This window comes from Taudactylus pleione, unplaced genomic scaffold (assembly GCF_031769625.1).
Source record: "Taudactylus pleione unplaced genomic scaffold, aTauple2 ptg000468l, whole genome shotgun sequence".
NCBI classification, from domain to species: domain Eukaryota; kingdom Metazoa; phylum Chordata; class Amphibia; order Anura; family Myobatrachidae; genus Taudactylus; species Taudactylus pleione.
Genome location: NW_028284870.1, coordinates 45949 through 61323, shown reverse-complemented (window position 1 = coordinate 61323; position 15375 = coordinate 45949). Strand labels below are relative to the sequence as shown.

Here is a 15375-nt window from a genome sequence, read left to right as displayed (position 1 = left end):
AGAGGTGTGTGTGTGTGTGTCTATCTATGTGTATATGTGTCAGTCAGTGTGTGTGTACCCAGTCATAGGCTGAGTGGTATACTTTACTGTAGTGGTCCTAAATCCTGTATAAGATGTTTTCTATCTTTCTATCTATCTATCTATCTATCTATCTATCTATATTTATTTGTGGCTAGATGTTTTTTCATTGGTTCGGTAACCAAGGATTTGGAAACCCCCCTTTCAAAGTCTTGTGTTTGCCACTGCTAATGTAGATCCTGTCCCTGTCATGCAGTCAGGGGCAGAAGTAACACATGCAACAACCACTAGATGGCAATACTAGCTTCTTCCAGATACATGACTGCAGTCCACCCTGAGTCAGCTGTGCAGATCTAAGTCAGTGTAAATTATTGCGCTGGGTGACGGAGTGACCAAGCTTGCGATGGGATGTGGTTCATGTCCCGGCTGTCAGGATGCCAGCGCTCAGAATGCCGGCGCCAGACACCTGTCACAATCCCGGTGCCAGCATCCTGACCACCGGCATCCCTATGGTAAGTATTGGGGTTAGGGGGAGGGTTAGGGTTAGGCTGCGGGGAGGGAGGGTTAGGTTTAGGGGTATACTAACCCTGTCGGCATCGGGATTCTCAGCGTCAGCATCCTGAGCACCGCCATCCCATCCCGGGCATACCGAACCCGATGTGACAGCCTGAGTGTTTAGTGTCTGCTTTTTACAAGAATATATATAAGCTAGTTACATAAATCGGCCTGTTGGATGGTGCTGTGTAGTCACAGGACTGACTGTGTGTGGGATTGAGTACCTGAGGATGTGAGAGGCTGAGGGGTCTATTTACTAAGACTGGATGTAGATAAAGTCGACAGAGGTAAGGTACCAGCCAATCAGCTCCTAACTGTCATTTTTCACACACAGCCTGTGACATGGCAGTTAGGAGCTGATTGGCTGGTACCTAATCTCCGTACGCTTTATCTCCACCCAAAGCTTAGTAAATAGACCCCTGAATGTTTATCAGTATCCGCTAATGTCTACGTGTAGTTGGATCAAGTATCTTGATGTTATCTGCAGGTGTTCTTCACTTAGATCAGCATGTTTATTCAAAACTACATACATGACATGGACCAGTAAATATTATATAAGTAACTAATATCCATAACATATTACACTGAAGATTCTTGTGTGTCATCAATTACATTTCCAGCATAACCCCCCCGACATATGTTGACTTGGACACTTTAAATATTGGTCAAAATATGTTTTTTTTGGGGTGGTGCACCAAAATGATTCTCTCTATTGGCCTACCAACCCCCTCTGTATACTCTTACCATTCCAATCCACCACCCACAGTCACTCTTTGGGGTAACCAGCTGGTACCGTGGCCATACACTGTCAGGTATATCACAGTGTATGGCCACACAAAATCAGCGTTTCTCACCTGGGTAGGAAACATTTCCCCATTCCTCCCCTGTGAAGGAGCAGGGTAATTATGCGGATGTCGGCCACGGCAGCGCATACATTGCTAGATGCGGCTGACCAATTATCGGACATGCAGTACGATTTTACATGTCCGACAGATCAATAAGTAATGATCAGTCGCGGCAATATACTGTTCAATTATCGATAATCATCTGATCGGGCCTGTAATTAAAAGTGTATACCCAGCATAATAAATTACATAGAGGGGGAGATCTACAAAGCTTTGGAGAGAGATATAGGGGAGAAGTTGCCCAAAGCTATCAATCAGCTTCTAATTGTCATTTATCTTGCACATTCTATGAAATGACAGAAGCTATTTGTTTGCTTTGGGCAACTTCTTCACTTTTGGCGGGATGCATGGCGCTTTGCATTCGGGATGTGATGCATCCCGCCGGTATTCGCATGCATGCCGGCTTTGGTAACGCCGGTATGCAAGATGATCACCGCAAAGGACCGCTCTCTCTGTAAGAGCGGCCAATTGTGATGGCCCTGGAGTGCATCACATTACGGGGCCTGGTGCATATGAGAAATGCGGTAAAACTTTTTGCATTTTGGGGGCTTGACCGCATTTCTCACTTTGATGTATCCTGCCCCATATCTCTCCAAAGCTTGATACATCTCCCCCATACAGTAGGCTCTAGGAAGGAAATCTGGAAATACTGCATTATGACTAAACTTGTTTTTGTTTTTCTCTTTATTAGATTCTATTAGGTTTACAAATCAAGCAAAGTGTTGAAGCCTCTATATACCATCTCACAGTGACCTCTTCATGGGATTTCCTTAACATTTTTTTTTTTTAAGTATTACCCACTTTAAATTAGGGGTGTGCACCGGCCACTTTTCGTGTTTTGTGTTTTGGTTTTGGATCTGGATCTTTCTTCGTGTTTTGGATCTGGATTGGTTTTGCCAAAACCACCCTTCCGTGTTTTGGGTTCTGGGTTTTGTGTTTTGGATCTGTATTTTTTTTAAAAAAAGCATAAAAACAGCTAAAATCACAGAATTTGTAGGTTTTTCTGCTCCTATGCTATTATTAACCTCAATAACCTTAATTTCCACTCATTTCCAGTCTATTCTGAACACCTCACACCTCACAATAGTGTTTTTATGTCCAAAAGGTTGCACCGAGGTAGCTGGATGACTATGCTAAGCGACACGAGTGGGCGGCACAAACAACTGACCCATCTACGAGTGACACTGCAGTGGCAGACAGGATGGATGTTAGAAAAACTAGGCCCCAAACTGTACATAATGCAAAGAAAAAAAAGAAGTGCAAGATGGAATTGTCCTTGGGCCCTCCCACCCACCCTTATGTTGTATAAACAGGACATGCACACTTTAACAAATCAATCATTTCAGCGCCAGGGTCTGCCACACAACTGTGGCTGAAATGATTGGTTCGTTTGGGCCCCCACAAAACAAGCTGGCAATTAATGTGTCCCTGCACAAACTGGCTCTACGGAGGCAAGATGTCATCCTCATCCTCCTCATCCACCGATTCCTCACCCTCTTCAGTGTGTACATCCTCATCCTCACAAAGTATTAACTCGTCCCCACTTGAATCCACCACCACAGGTCCCTCTGTACCTTCTGGAGGCTGGTCTCCCTGGAAGAGCTGATAATTCATTTTGATGAACATCATCTTCTCCACATTCTGTGGAAGCAACCTCCTACGCCTTTCGCTGACAAGGTTCCCGGCTGCACTAAACACTCTTTCGGAGTACACACTGGAGGGGGGGCAACTCAGGTAAAATAGAGCCAGTTTGTACAGGGGCCTCCAAATTGCCTCTTTTTCCTGCCAGTACAGGTATGGACTGTCTGACATGCCTACTTGGATGCTGTCACCGATGTAATCCTCCACCATTCTGTCAATGGTGACAGTATCATATGCAGTGACAGTAGACATGTCAGAAATTGTTGCCAGGTCCTTCAGTCCGGACCAGATGTCCAAACTTGGTCCTGCCTGCCCTGCGTCACTGCCAGCGGGTTGCTTAGGATACCTAAGTTTTTTCCTGGCAGCCCCAGTTGCGGGAGAAAATGAAGAAGGAGCCGTTGACATGTCACGTTCCGCTTCAGCTGACAGTGTGTTCACAAGCAGGTCTTTGCACCTCTGCAGGCTTGTGTCGGCCGGAAAGAGAGACACCACATAGGCTTTAAACCTAGGATCAAGCACGGTGGCCAAAATGTAGTGGTCTGATTTCAACAGATTGACCACCCTGGAATCCTGGCAAAGCGAATGAAGGGCTTCATCCACAAGTCCCACATGCCGAGCGAAATCGCTCCGTCTTAGCTCCTCCTTCACTTTCTCCAGCTGCTTCTGCAAAAGCCTGATGAGGGGAATGACCTGACTCAAGCTGGCTGTGTCTGAACTGACTTCACGTGTGGCAAGTTCGAAGGGCTGGAGAACCTTGCACAACACGGAAATCATTCTCCACTGCACTTGAGTCAGGTGCATACCCCCTCCTTTGCCTATGTCATAGGTGGATGTATAGGCTTGTATGGCCTTTTGCTGCTCCTCCATCCTCTGAAGCATATAGAGGGTTGAGTTCCACCGCGTCACAACCTCTTGCTTCAGGTGATGGCGGGGCAGGTTCAAGAGTGTTTGCTGGCGCTCCAGTCTTCGGCACGCAGTCGCTGAATGGCGAAAGTGGCCAGAAATTTTTCGGCCCACCCAAAGCGTCTCCTGCACGCCCCTGTCGCTTTTCAGAAAATTCTGCACCACCAAGTTTATTGTGTGAGCAAAACATGGGACGTGCTGGAATTTGCCCAGATGTAATGCCCGCACAATATTGGTGGCGTTGTCAGATATCACAAATCCCCAGGAGAGTCTAAGTGGGGTAAGCCACTGGGCGATGATTTCCCTCAGTTTCTCTAAGAGGTTGTCGGCGGTGTGCCTCTTACTGAAACCGGTGATACACAGCGTAGCCTGCCTTGTAACGAGCTGGCGTTTCTGAGATGCTGCTACTGGTGACGCTGCTGCTGTTGCTGCGTAAGGTGATACATCTACCCAGTGGGCTGTCACAGTCATATAGTCCTTAGTCTGCCCTGTTCCACTTGTCCACATGTCCGTGGTTAAGTGGACATTGTGTACAACGGCATTTTTCAGGACACTGAGGACACTTTTTCTGACGTTTCTGTACAGTCTCGGTATCGCCTGCCTAGTGAAGTGGAATCTAGACGGGATTTGGAACCGGGGACACACTACCTCCATCAATTGTCTAAATCCCACTGCACTAATGGCGGATACCGGACGCACGTCTAACACCAACATAGCAGTCAAGGCCTCAGTTATACGTTTTGCTTCAGGATGACTGCTGTCGTACTTCATCCTCCTCGCTAAGGACTGTTGGAGGGTCAATTGTTTAGTAAAAGTAGTGGTGTTCCTACTTCCTCTCTGGGATGATGAACGACTCCCAGCAGCAGCAACAGCAGCAGCGGCAGCAGTAGGCGTAGCAATGCAGGATCCTCCAGAGGAATCCCGGATAGGAGAGTCAGTCATGCCAGTGACATGGCCTGCAGGACTACTTCCGATCCTGACTAAGGAGGAAATTGACGAGGAGGGAGTTGACGGTGTGGTTTGCAGGCGCTTGGATACAACAGGACAACAGGATTTAGGTGTCCCTGGACTGCTTACGGTCTTAGCCAAAGTTTCTGAACTTGACAGTAACTTTTTATGAACGCGCTGCAGGTGCCGTATAAGGGAGGATGTTCCTAGGTGGTTGACGTCCCTACCCCTACTTATTTCACCTTTACATATGGTACATATGGCAAGACAGTTGTTGTCCGGATTTGGATAGAAATATTGCCAGACCAAAGAGGTGGAATGTTTGGACTTCTGCCCAGGCATGACCGTGATGGGCTTTTTCATCCCACGGACAACAACTGTCTCCCCCGGAGCCTGATTTAAACAAACCACATCACCATCAGAATCCTCCTCGCCAACTTCCTCCTCAGCGCCAGCTGCACCAGTATACTCATCCTGTTGTACTTCAACAGTGACATCTTCAATTTGCATATCAGCAAGTGGACTGTGGGTGCTCCTTTCAGCACTTGCAGGGGGCGTGCAAATGGTGGAAAGAGCCACCTCTTCCCGTCCAGTGCTGGGAAGGTCAGGCATCGCAACCACCACCACACTTGGACTCTCCTTGGGGATTTGTGATATCTTCTTAGAAAGCACAGTTCTTCGCTGTGCTTTGGCCAGCTTAACTGTTTTGATTTTTTTAGTGGGAGGAGGGCTTCCATCGTCATGTGAAGCTGAACCACTAGTCATGAACATACTAGGGATCGACCTTAGCCGTTCCTTGCCACTCCGTGTCGTAAATGGCATATTGGCAAGTTTACGTTTCTCTTCAGCTGATTTAAATGTCTTTTTCAAGGTCATTTTCCTGAACTTTGCCATTTGGGATTGTATGTGCCCTCTACTATGACATTGGGCATCGGCCTTGGCAGACGACGTTGATGGCATGTTATCGTCTATGTCATGACTAGTGGCAGCAGCATCAGCACTAGGAGGAGGTGGTTCTTGATCTTTCTCTATTTTATTTTTATCGGAGGAAGTTTGGTCCTCCATTTATGTTATATCGATTTGATATATACGTGTGGCTAAACACAGAAAATAATTTTTTTTTTATTTTGGACTGGAGTGTACTTTCGGGGGTTACAGCACCCTTAACGGACAAGCCAGCTGGCCCTTTACTTATGACACAGGCGCACGCTTGGCACTACTTTGTTGATGCACGTGCGGCTACTGCGCACACAATTCACAAACACAGAAAATAATTTTTTTTTGGTTTGGTCTGGAGTGTACTTTCGGGGGTTACAGCACCCTTTAATGGTCAAGCCAGCCGGCTCTTTACTTATGACACAGGCACACGCTTGGCACTACTTTGTTGATGCACGTGCGGCTACTGCGCACACAATTCACAAACACAGAAAAAAATTTTTTTTTTGGTTTGGACAGGAGTGTACTTTGGGGGTTACAGCACCCTTTAACGGTCAAGCCAGCCGGCCCTTTACATATGACACAGGCGCACGCTTGGCACTACTTTGTTGATGCACGTGCGGCTACTGCGCACACAATTCACAAACACAGAAAATAATTTTTTTTTTGGTTTGGACTGGAGTGTACTTTCGGGGGTTACAGCACCCTTAACGGTCAAGCCAGCCGGCCCTTTACTTATGACACAGGCGCACGCTTGGCACTACTTTGTTGATGCACGTGCGGCTACTGCGCACACAATTCACTAACACAGAAAATATTTTTTTTTTTGGTTTGGACTGGAGTGTACTTTCGGGGGTTACAGCACCCTTTAACGGTCAAGCCAGCCGGCTCTTTACTTATGACACAGGCGCACGCTTGGCACTACTTTGTTGATGCACATGCGGCTACTGCGCACACAATTCACAAACACAGAAAATAATTTTTTTTTTGGTTTGGACAGGAGTGTACTTTGGGGGTTACAGCACCCTTTAACGGTCAAGCCAGCCGGCTCTTTACTTATGACACAGGCGCACGCTTGGCACTACTTTGTTGATGCACGTGCGGCTACTGCGCACACAATTCACAAACACAGAAAATAATTTTTTTTTTGGTTTGGACTGGAGTGTACTTTGGGGGTTACAGCACCCTTTAACGGTCAAGCCAGTTGGCCCTTTACTTATGACACAGGCGCACGCTTGGCACTACTTTGTTGATGCACGTGCGGCTACTGCGCACACAATTCACAAACACAGAAAAACATATTTTTTTTGGTTTGGACTGGAGTGTACTTTCGGTGGTTACAGCACCCTTAACGGTCAAGCCAGCCGGCCCTTTACTTATGACACAGGCGCCCGCTTGGCACTACTTTGTTGATGCACGTGCGGGTACTACGCACACAATTCACAAACACAGAAAATAATTTTTTTTTTGGTTTGGACTGGAGTGTTCTTTCGGGGGTTACAGCACCCTTAACGGTCAAGCCAGCCGGCCCTTTACTTATGACACAGGCGCATGCTTGGCACTACTTTGTTGATGTACGTGCCGCTACTGCGCACACAATTCACAAACACAGAAAAAAATTTTTTTTTGGTTTGGATTGGAGTGTACTTTCGGGGGATACAGCACCCTTTAACGGTCAAGCCAGCCGGCCCTTTACTTATGACACAGGCGCACGCTTGGCACTACTTTGTTGATGCACGTGCGGCTACTGCGCACACAATTCACAAACACAGAAAATAATTTTTTTTTTGGTTTGGACTGGAGTGTACTTTGGGGGTTACAGCACCCTTTAACGGTCAAGCCAGCCGGCCCTTTACTTATGACACAGGCGCACGCTTATCACTACTTTGTTGATGCATGTGCGGCTACTGCGCACACAATTCACAAACACAGAAAATAATTTTTTTTTGGTTTGGACTGGAGAGTACTTTCGAGGGTTACAGCACCCTTTAACGGTCAAGCCAGCCGGCCCTTTACTTATGACACAGGTGCACGCTTGGCACTACTTTGTTGATGCACGTGCGGCTACTGCGCACACAATTCACAAACACAGAAAATAATTTTTTTTTGGTTTGGACTGGAGTGTACTTTCGGGGGTTACAGCACCCTTTAATGGTCAGGCCAGCCGGCCCTTTACTTATGACACAGGCGCACGCTTGGCACTACTTTGTTGATGCACGTGCGGCTACTGCGCACACAATTCACAAACACAGAAAATATTTTTTTTTTTGGTTTGGACTGGAGTGTACTTTGGGGGTTACAGCACCCTTTAATGGTCAAGCCAGCCGGCCCTTTACTTATGACACAGGCGCACGCTTGGCACTACTTTGTTGATGCACGTGCGGCTACTGCGCACACAATTCACAAACACAGAAAATAATTTTTTTTTTGGTTTGGACTTGAGTGTACTTTCGGGGGTTACAGCACCCTTAACGGTCAAGCCAGCCGGCCCTTTACTTATGACACAGGCGCACGCTTGGCACTACTTTGTTGATGCACGTGCGGCTACTGCGCACACAATTCACAAACACAGAAAATAATTTTTTTTTTGGTTTGGACTGGAGTGTACTTTCGGGGGTTACAGCACCCTTAACGGTCAAGCCAGCCGGCCCTTTACTTATGACAGGCGCACGCTTGGCACTACTTTGTTGATGCACGTGCGGCTACTGCGCACACAATTCACAAACACAGAAAATAATTTTTTTTTTGGTTTGGACTGGAGTGTACTTTCGGGGGTTACAGCACCCTTTAACGGTCAAGCCAGCCGGCCCTTTACTTATGACACAGCCGCACGCTTGGCACTACTTTGTTGATGCACGTGCGGCTACTGCGCACACAATTCACAAACACAGAAAATAATTTTTTTTTTGGTTTGGACTGGAGTGTACTTTGGGGGTTACAGCACCCTTTAACGGTCAAGCCAGCCGGCCCTTTACTTATGACACAGGCGCACGCTTGGCACTACTTTGTTGATGCACGTGCGGCTACTGCGCACACAATTCACAAACACAGAAAAAAATTTTTTTTTTGGTTTGGACTGGAGTGTACTTTCGGGGGTTACAGCACCCTTAACGGTCAAGCCAGCCGGCCCTTTACTTATGACACAGGCGCACGCTTGGCACTACTTTGTTGATGCACGTGCGGCTACTGCGCACACAATTCACAAACACAGAAAAAAAATTTTTTTGGGGTTTGGACTGGAGTGTACTTTCGGGGGTTACAGCACCCTTAACGGTCAAGCCAGCCGGCCCTTTACTTATGACACAGGCGTACGCTTGGCACTACTTTGTTGATGCACGTGCGGCTACTGCGCACACCATTCACAAACACAGAAAATAATTTTTTTTTGGTTTGGATTGGAGTGTACTTTCGGGGGTTACAGCACCCTTTAATGGTCAAGCCAGCCGGCCCTTTACTTATGACACGGGCGCACGCTTGGCACTACTTTGTTGATGCACGTGCGGCTACTGCGCACACAATTCACAAACACAGAAAATAATTTTTTTTTTGGTTTGGACTGGAGTGTACTTTGGGGGTTACAGCACCCTTTAACGGTCAAGCCAGCCGGCCCTTTACTTATGACACAGGCGCACGCTTGGCACTACTTTGTTGATGCACGTGCGGCTACTGCGCACACAATTCACAAACACAGAAAATATATTATTTTTTTAGCACTTGGGGGGAGCACCCCTGATGGACAGAGCACCCCCTGGACAACACTACAGCACCCCTTTAGGACTGGGACACTGCACAGGACTTTGGAGTGGACACAGCCCCTATGGAGAACTGACTGCACAACACAGTCCAGCCAGCCCCTATGGACTTTGAAGTAGTGGACACAGCCCCTATTAACAACAGCAGCACAGCACAACACAGCCAGCCCCTATGGACTTTGAAGTAGTGGACAACAGCAGCACTACACTACACTAGACTACACAGCCCTAACTCCCACCCTCCCTCTTCACTGTCCACAGCCGAGTGAGAAAATGGCGCCGACGCGGGTACCTTATATAGGATCCAAAACCCGCGAGACTCGGAAGGCGGGATGATGACGATTTGCCTCGATTTCAGATCCGAGTCAGGCGGGAAAAGTCGAGCCTGACTCGGATCGGACTCGGATCGGGGGGGTTCGGATTTCAGAAATCCGAACCCGCTCACCCCTACTTTAAATTGATGCGTTTTAATCTGTATGTTCTTGGTCATTTCTTGTACTGTATTGTCCCTTTAAGTGTATTACATATTCAGTCACGGCAGTGCAATTTATTTGAGAAATAGAGTTTGTGCGGAAACCCCATGGTTTTATGTAATATCATTTCTATATGGATAACTGATGTCAAATATTTTTTCTTGGTGCTTAGAAGCACGTCAGCTACTTGCTGGAGCAAAGACAAAACTTGTATTAAAGGATATTTGTGGTTCAAGTGCCTTTTCTGGGACAAGACAATTTTGACCATTGACAACTGTGGAGCACTCTATTCTATATATAAATTATATATTCACGCTAAGGGTTATTTATTTAGCAGACAAACTTTTATTTTAGAAGGTCATTTTTTGCAACAAAGTGCCATTATAACCTGTTGTAATTGTTTGAGTCTTTAGAAATAGTGAACCCTCTTTAACCATCTTCCGCAGCACAGCTATGAAGCACATAAAGCACAGATAAATAGGAATTGATGGAGGTGAACTCAGGGAATCGGTATGATATACCGCCGTGGCATCCCTTCGATCGGGATGCCGGGCGCCAGTCTCCCGGCGTCGGGGAAATGAGCGGCGTCTACATCTAGATCCCGGGCATTTCACCCTCGCCGGGATATGACAGCCGGCTGTCGGTATAAGGTCAGCCAGCTTCCCGATTGCATCCCAAACTCAGTGCCACTCTGAACCAAGTGTCAATCTGTTACACGCTACAAACTTTGTAATGGGGACTTCAGGAAGGTCAGCAGTGCATCAGGCTGGACAATAGTAAAGTGGCTTAGGTGCTGGTAGAGAGAGTTTGAGCTGGAGTTCGGACAGCAGAAAACACTTCACTAAGCACTTGCTTGGCATTCAACATATTGTATTGCTGGCGGACAGATCTATTCCAGTCTCCATACTTAGCGCTCCACAGATCTACAACAGGCTACACCTGTCCATATAGCAAGGTTACCATAAAACTGACACATTTTGTCTGATACTGAAATCAAGCCGACAGTCTACAATTAACAGTTTGGGACAAAATATGTATGAAGGAAAGGGAAACTGGCTAAAGAAACATTTGCAAATGATCAAGAAGGTCCCACCTACAATATGCCTGAGGTTGGCCGCCCCATAACCTAAATAGTGTTGGGTGATTGATGCACATGTGTTCTGACAGAACGTTCAACAGCATGTTAATATCTTATTCACCAAAGATGCCCTTTCACAGCAGAAACAGAAAACAGTCAGGTCCAGGGACCTCTATAAAAAAAATTAGAACATGCTATGGACATACAGTATGTGATCACCTAGGTAATGTCAGCAATCTTAAGAAGGTAACTGCTGCAGAAGTCTCTATCTTTTCCTAGGAGCAGGTAAGGAGGTGTAGAGGGGTCACCATGGCATTTTACTTCTACAGTACCACAGACAATACTTGCAACATAATGTGAAGAAGGCTATGGCATTCCATACTAAGGGGAACATTTATGAAACCTTCTAAAAAGTATAAGTAGAGGTGTTGCCCCTAGCAACCTGCCATTTATCATGTATCTTCAAGTAAAGTCAATAAAATAATAGCTAGAATTGATTGGTTGCTATGGGCAATACCTCCACTTGTATTCTTGAGAAGGTTTGATACAGCTCCACCTAAAACTGATAAACTGGATACTGACCCTATACACCAAACTCATTCTCAAGAGCCCATGACTGCTCATTTCTGTGAGACACTCACATGAGCCAAAGGAAGCTTCAAGGCAGATAAGCTGCTGTTGGGTCTCCAGATACCTAACCTGATCATTCGCAGACACCTCTAAGAGTAGCTCGAAGAGCATCTGACCATTTAGGCTCCTCCTCATTCTTATGCAACAAATATTTTTTTACTTACAAAATAATAAAAAATAATTAAATTATCTTAAGAAAAATGACGTAAAAGGCAACTAAAAGCTAAGCGTAAATCATAATCTGGCAAATAGGAGCAAATCAGTGCTAATTTCACTTTGTAATATTATGACACCATTCAATCTATAGAATTAGCAAATTAATAAAATGAGTTTTATTCAACCGTACACATGTGACATTTGTTGAAGCTTGGTGAATGGCCTCTTCACATCCCATGCACTGTTATGGGCTGCTTTGCAGAATCATATGAATCAGCTTGCCACACTTCTACTGTAGATGTCATCAATAGATCTTAGAAAATGCCCGCAGCCTAATTATGGCACTCCATGATTGTTAGGAATAAACTTATGATGTTCCTTTTGTTTACAGTTAAAACATGATAACACTGATAACAGCAATATATATATATATATATATATATATATATATATATATATATATACATACTGTAAATTATATATAGTACAGTATATATGTGTGTGTGGGTTACTCAATAAAAATATATGGATGTTATGTATGATTGTTTTCTGTATCGCCGGCCACTGACATGAAGGAGAAATTAGCTGATGGCTACTGCTGCTCCTCGCTATCAGCATTAAGCTGGGAATGTGATATATGTGATGCTGGGCTATGCTGTCACATCCTGGTTATGACTATAGTCTCCAACTATAAATAATTTAACAATAGCGATGTAACACATTATTAGAAAGTCACGTGACACATCCATTCACATACTTCGGTAGTCCTTGGAGGTCTCACCCCCTATACAGGGCAATGCAATTCTTGGGTGGTTAAGTCTATGGGTAAACATTGGAAATGTGTCTGCCAATAACATAGATTTTCTCTATTATTTAATTACCTTGACAAAATCATTCTGATCAATTGTATTATTTTTCATTTGCAGTGTTATGATTTAGGAAGTATACTCACGTGTCACAGGGATAATGGACACATGGAGATATAGAAACCCGTTTTAGATTATCCCACCTTGCAGTGTCATAAATACTGGTCTAAGCAGGCATCATTTCATGTTGCCCAATAAGTAATGTTCTCCCTGCAAACATTTAACAATTTACCTTCATCGTCTTCCTCCTCCTCTTCCTCGTCTTCATCATCTTCTATTTCCTCTCCTTCCTCGTCATATTCCTCTTCATCTTCTTCTATTTCATCTTCATCATCCCTGTCTATTTCTTCATCTTCCTCATCTTCCTGGTCATCATTGTCATCAGAGTACTCTTCTTCCTCCTCCTTCTCGTCCATTTCCTCTGTCCCGTCTGTTTCATAGCACTCGTCTACTGAGGAGTTGTCTGTTTTTGAGGAGTAAGGTTTTCTTTTAGGTGAGGGCTCTAAAGGCTTGTTATCTTGGGTTTTCCTTTTCTTGGCCAAAGGACAGCCGTAAACACTGCAATACAGAACAATGTGTTAGGAATTAGTATACATTACAGAGCATTATTTATTGTTTATCATGATGTGTTGGTGTTTATCTTTCCAAAATTAAGTTATACTGTATATTATGTTACTGATGCCATGGATTCTGTGAGATCCTCATTTCCTAGTAAGTCGAGAAGCTGTATTTTCATGAACACTGGCTCAGCTCAGAAAGTGCAAAGGAGAAAGTTTAACTTTAAATTACATAATGGATCCATCAACTTGTGCCCAGGTCATGCAAATGCAGGATGTATCCAGTGCTAGTTTAGTATGCATTGTACATTTTTTGTTATGCATCAATAATGCACTGAAGGGGAGATGTGCCAAGCCTTGGTGAGATAAACAGCAGAAGTTGCCCAAAGCAATCAATCAGTTGCTAACTGTCATTTCATAGACTGTGCTAGATTAATGACAGTTAGGAGCTGATCGGCTGCTTTGGGCAACTTTTTCACTTTATCTCTCTCCAAGGTTTGATACATTTCCCCATGAGTATGGTATTACTGACATTTCATACAGTATATGTGCCATGTGGATCTATCATCAAGATGTTTTGCATTTGCTCTTACATATGAACATATCTCTGGATATTCAAAACATTTATTACGTTTATACTGTAATAATAAATTAATGCTTTATGTATTATTTGCACTGTTAGGGGTTATTGAAATGTCACCCATAGTTATCATCAATAATACCAAATTATCATGGTCATGGCAGAATTCTTATCTTTCATGGATATTAACAAATAATAAATGCGAATAATCAAAATGCATATTTTTATCTGTGAACTGCACATTTACCTAAAGATTCTTTAAATAAGTTTATTATACACAAGACAGATCTAGTCATTCAGCCTGTACACCAGTGATTTTCAACCTTCAGCTCAAGGCACACTACATAAGATTTTAAAATTGCCAAAGCACATCATCCGGCGATGCGGTGTGCGTGACCAATTAAAAAACATACACATTGGCTCCTACATAAAAAAATATACACACATTGGCCTCCATAGGAATAAAACACACTGCATTCTCCCCCCCACCTACGCTTTTTCCCCCCCTCCCCTTCAACCAATCCCCTTATATGTTTTGGTTTATTGCCAATAAGTTTATATAAAAAATAGCTCATTTGTAAGGCTAATTCTGTTTATGTCTTGCATATTTGTTTTTGCGAGCTTTCTAAATAAAGAATTAAAAAAAAAAAAACACACTGCATTGGCTTCCTCAGGAATAAAACACACTACTTTGGCCTTCTCAGGAATAAAACACAACTGCATTGGCCTCCACAGGAATAAAACACACTATATTGGCTTCCTCAGGAATAAAACACACTACATTGGCATCCTCAGGAATAAAACACGCTACATTGGCCTCCTCAGGAATAAAACACAGTACATTGGTCTCCTCAGGAATAAAATACACTACATTGGCCTCCTCAGGAATAAAGCACACTACATTGGCCTCCTCAGGAAGAAACACACTACATTGGCCTCCTCAGGAAAAAAAACAGACTACATTCGCCTCCTCAGGAATAAAACACACTATATTGGCCTCCACAGGAATAAAACACAATACATTGGCTTCCTCAGGTATAAAACACACTACATTGGCCTCCACAGGAATAAAACACACTACATTGGCCTCCACAGGAATAAAACACACTATATTGGCTTCCTCAGGAATAAAAAACACTACATTGGCCTGCTCAGGAATAAAACACAGTACATTGGCCTCCTCAGGAATAAAATACACTACATTGGCCTCCTCAGGAATAAAACACACTACATTGGCCTCCTCAGGAATAAACACACTACATTGGCCTGCTCAGGAAAAAAAACAGACTACATTGGCCTCCTCAGGAATAAAACACACTATATTGGCCTCCACAGGAATAAAACACAATACATTGGCTTCCTCAGGTACAAAACACA

The 15375-nt window shown here is 44.4% G+C and overlaps 1 protein-coding gene across 1 annotated transcript in view; it reads right to left on the bottom strand.

Moving 5' to 3' along the window:
- The window catches only part of MYT1L (myelin transcription factor 1 like), a gene marked incomplete at its 5' end in the record, with an annotated part of 174126 nt that extends 160707 nt beyond the window's left edge, over positions 1-13419 (bottom strand). The window contains one exon of the mRNA XM_088448855.1: positions 13094-13419. Within this exon, the coding sequence (XP_088304981.1) occupies positions 13094-13419 (326 nt within the window). The remainder of the gene's footprint in view (positions 1-13093) is intronic.
- Positions 13420-15375: the final 1956 nt, after the last annotated feature.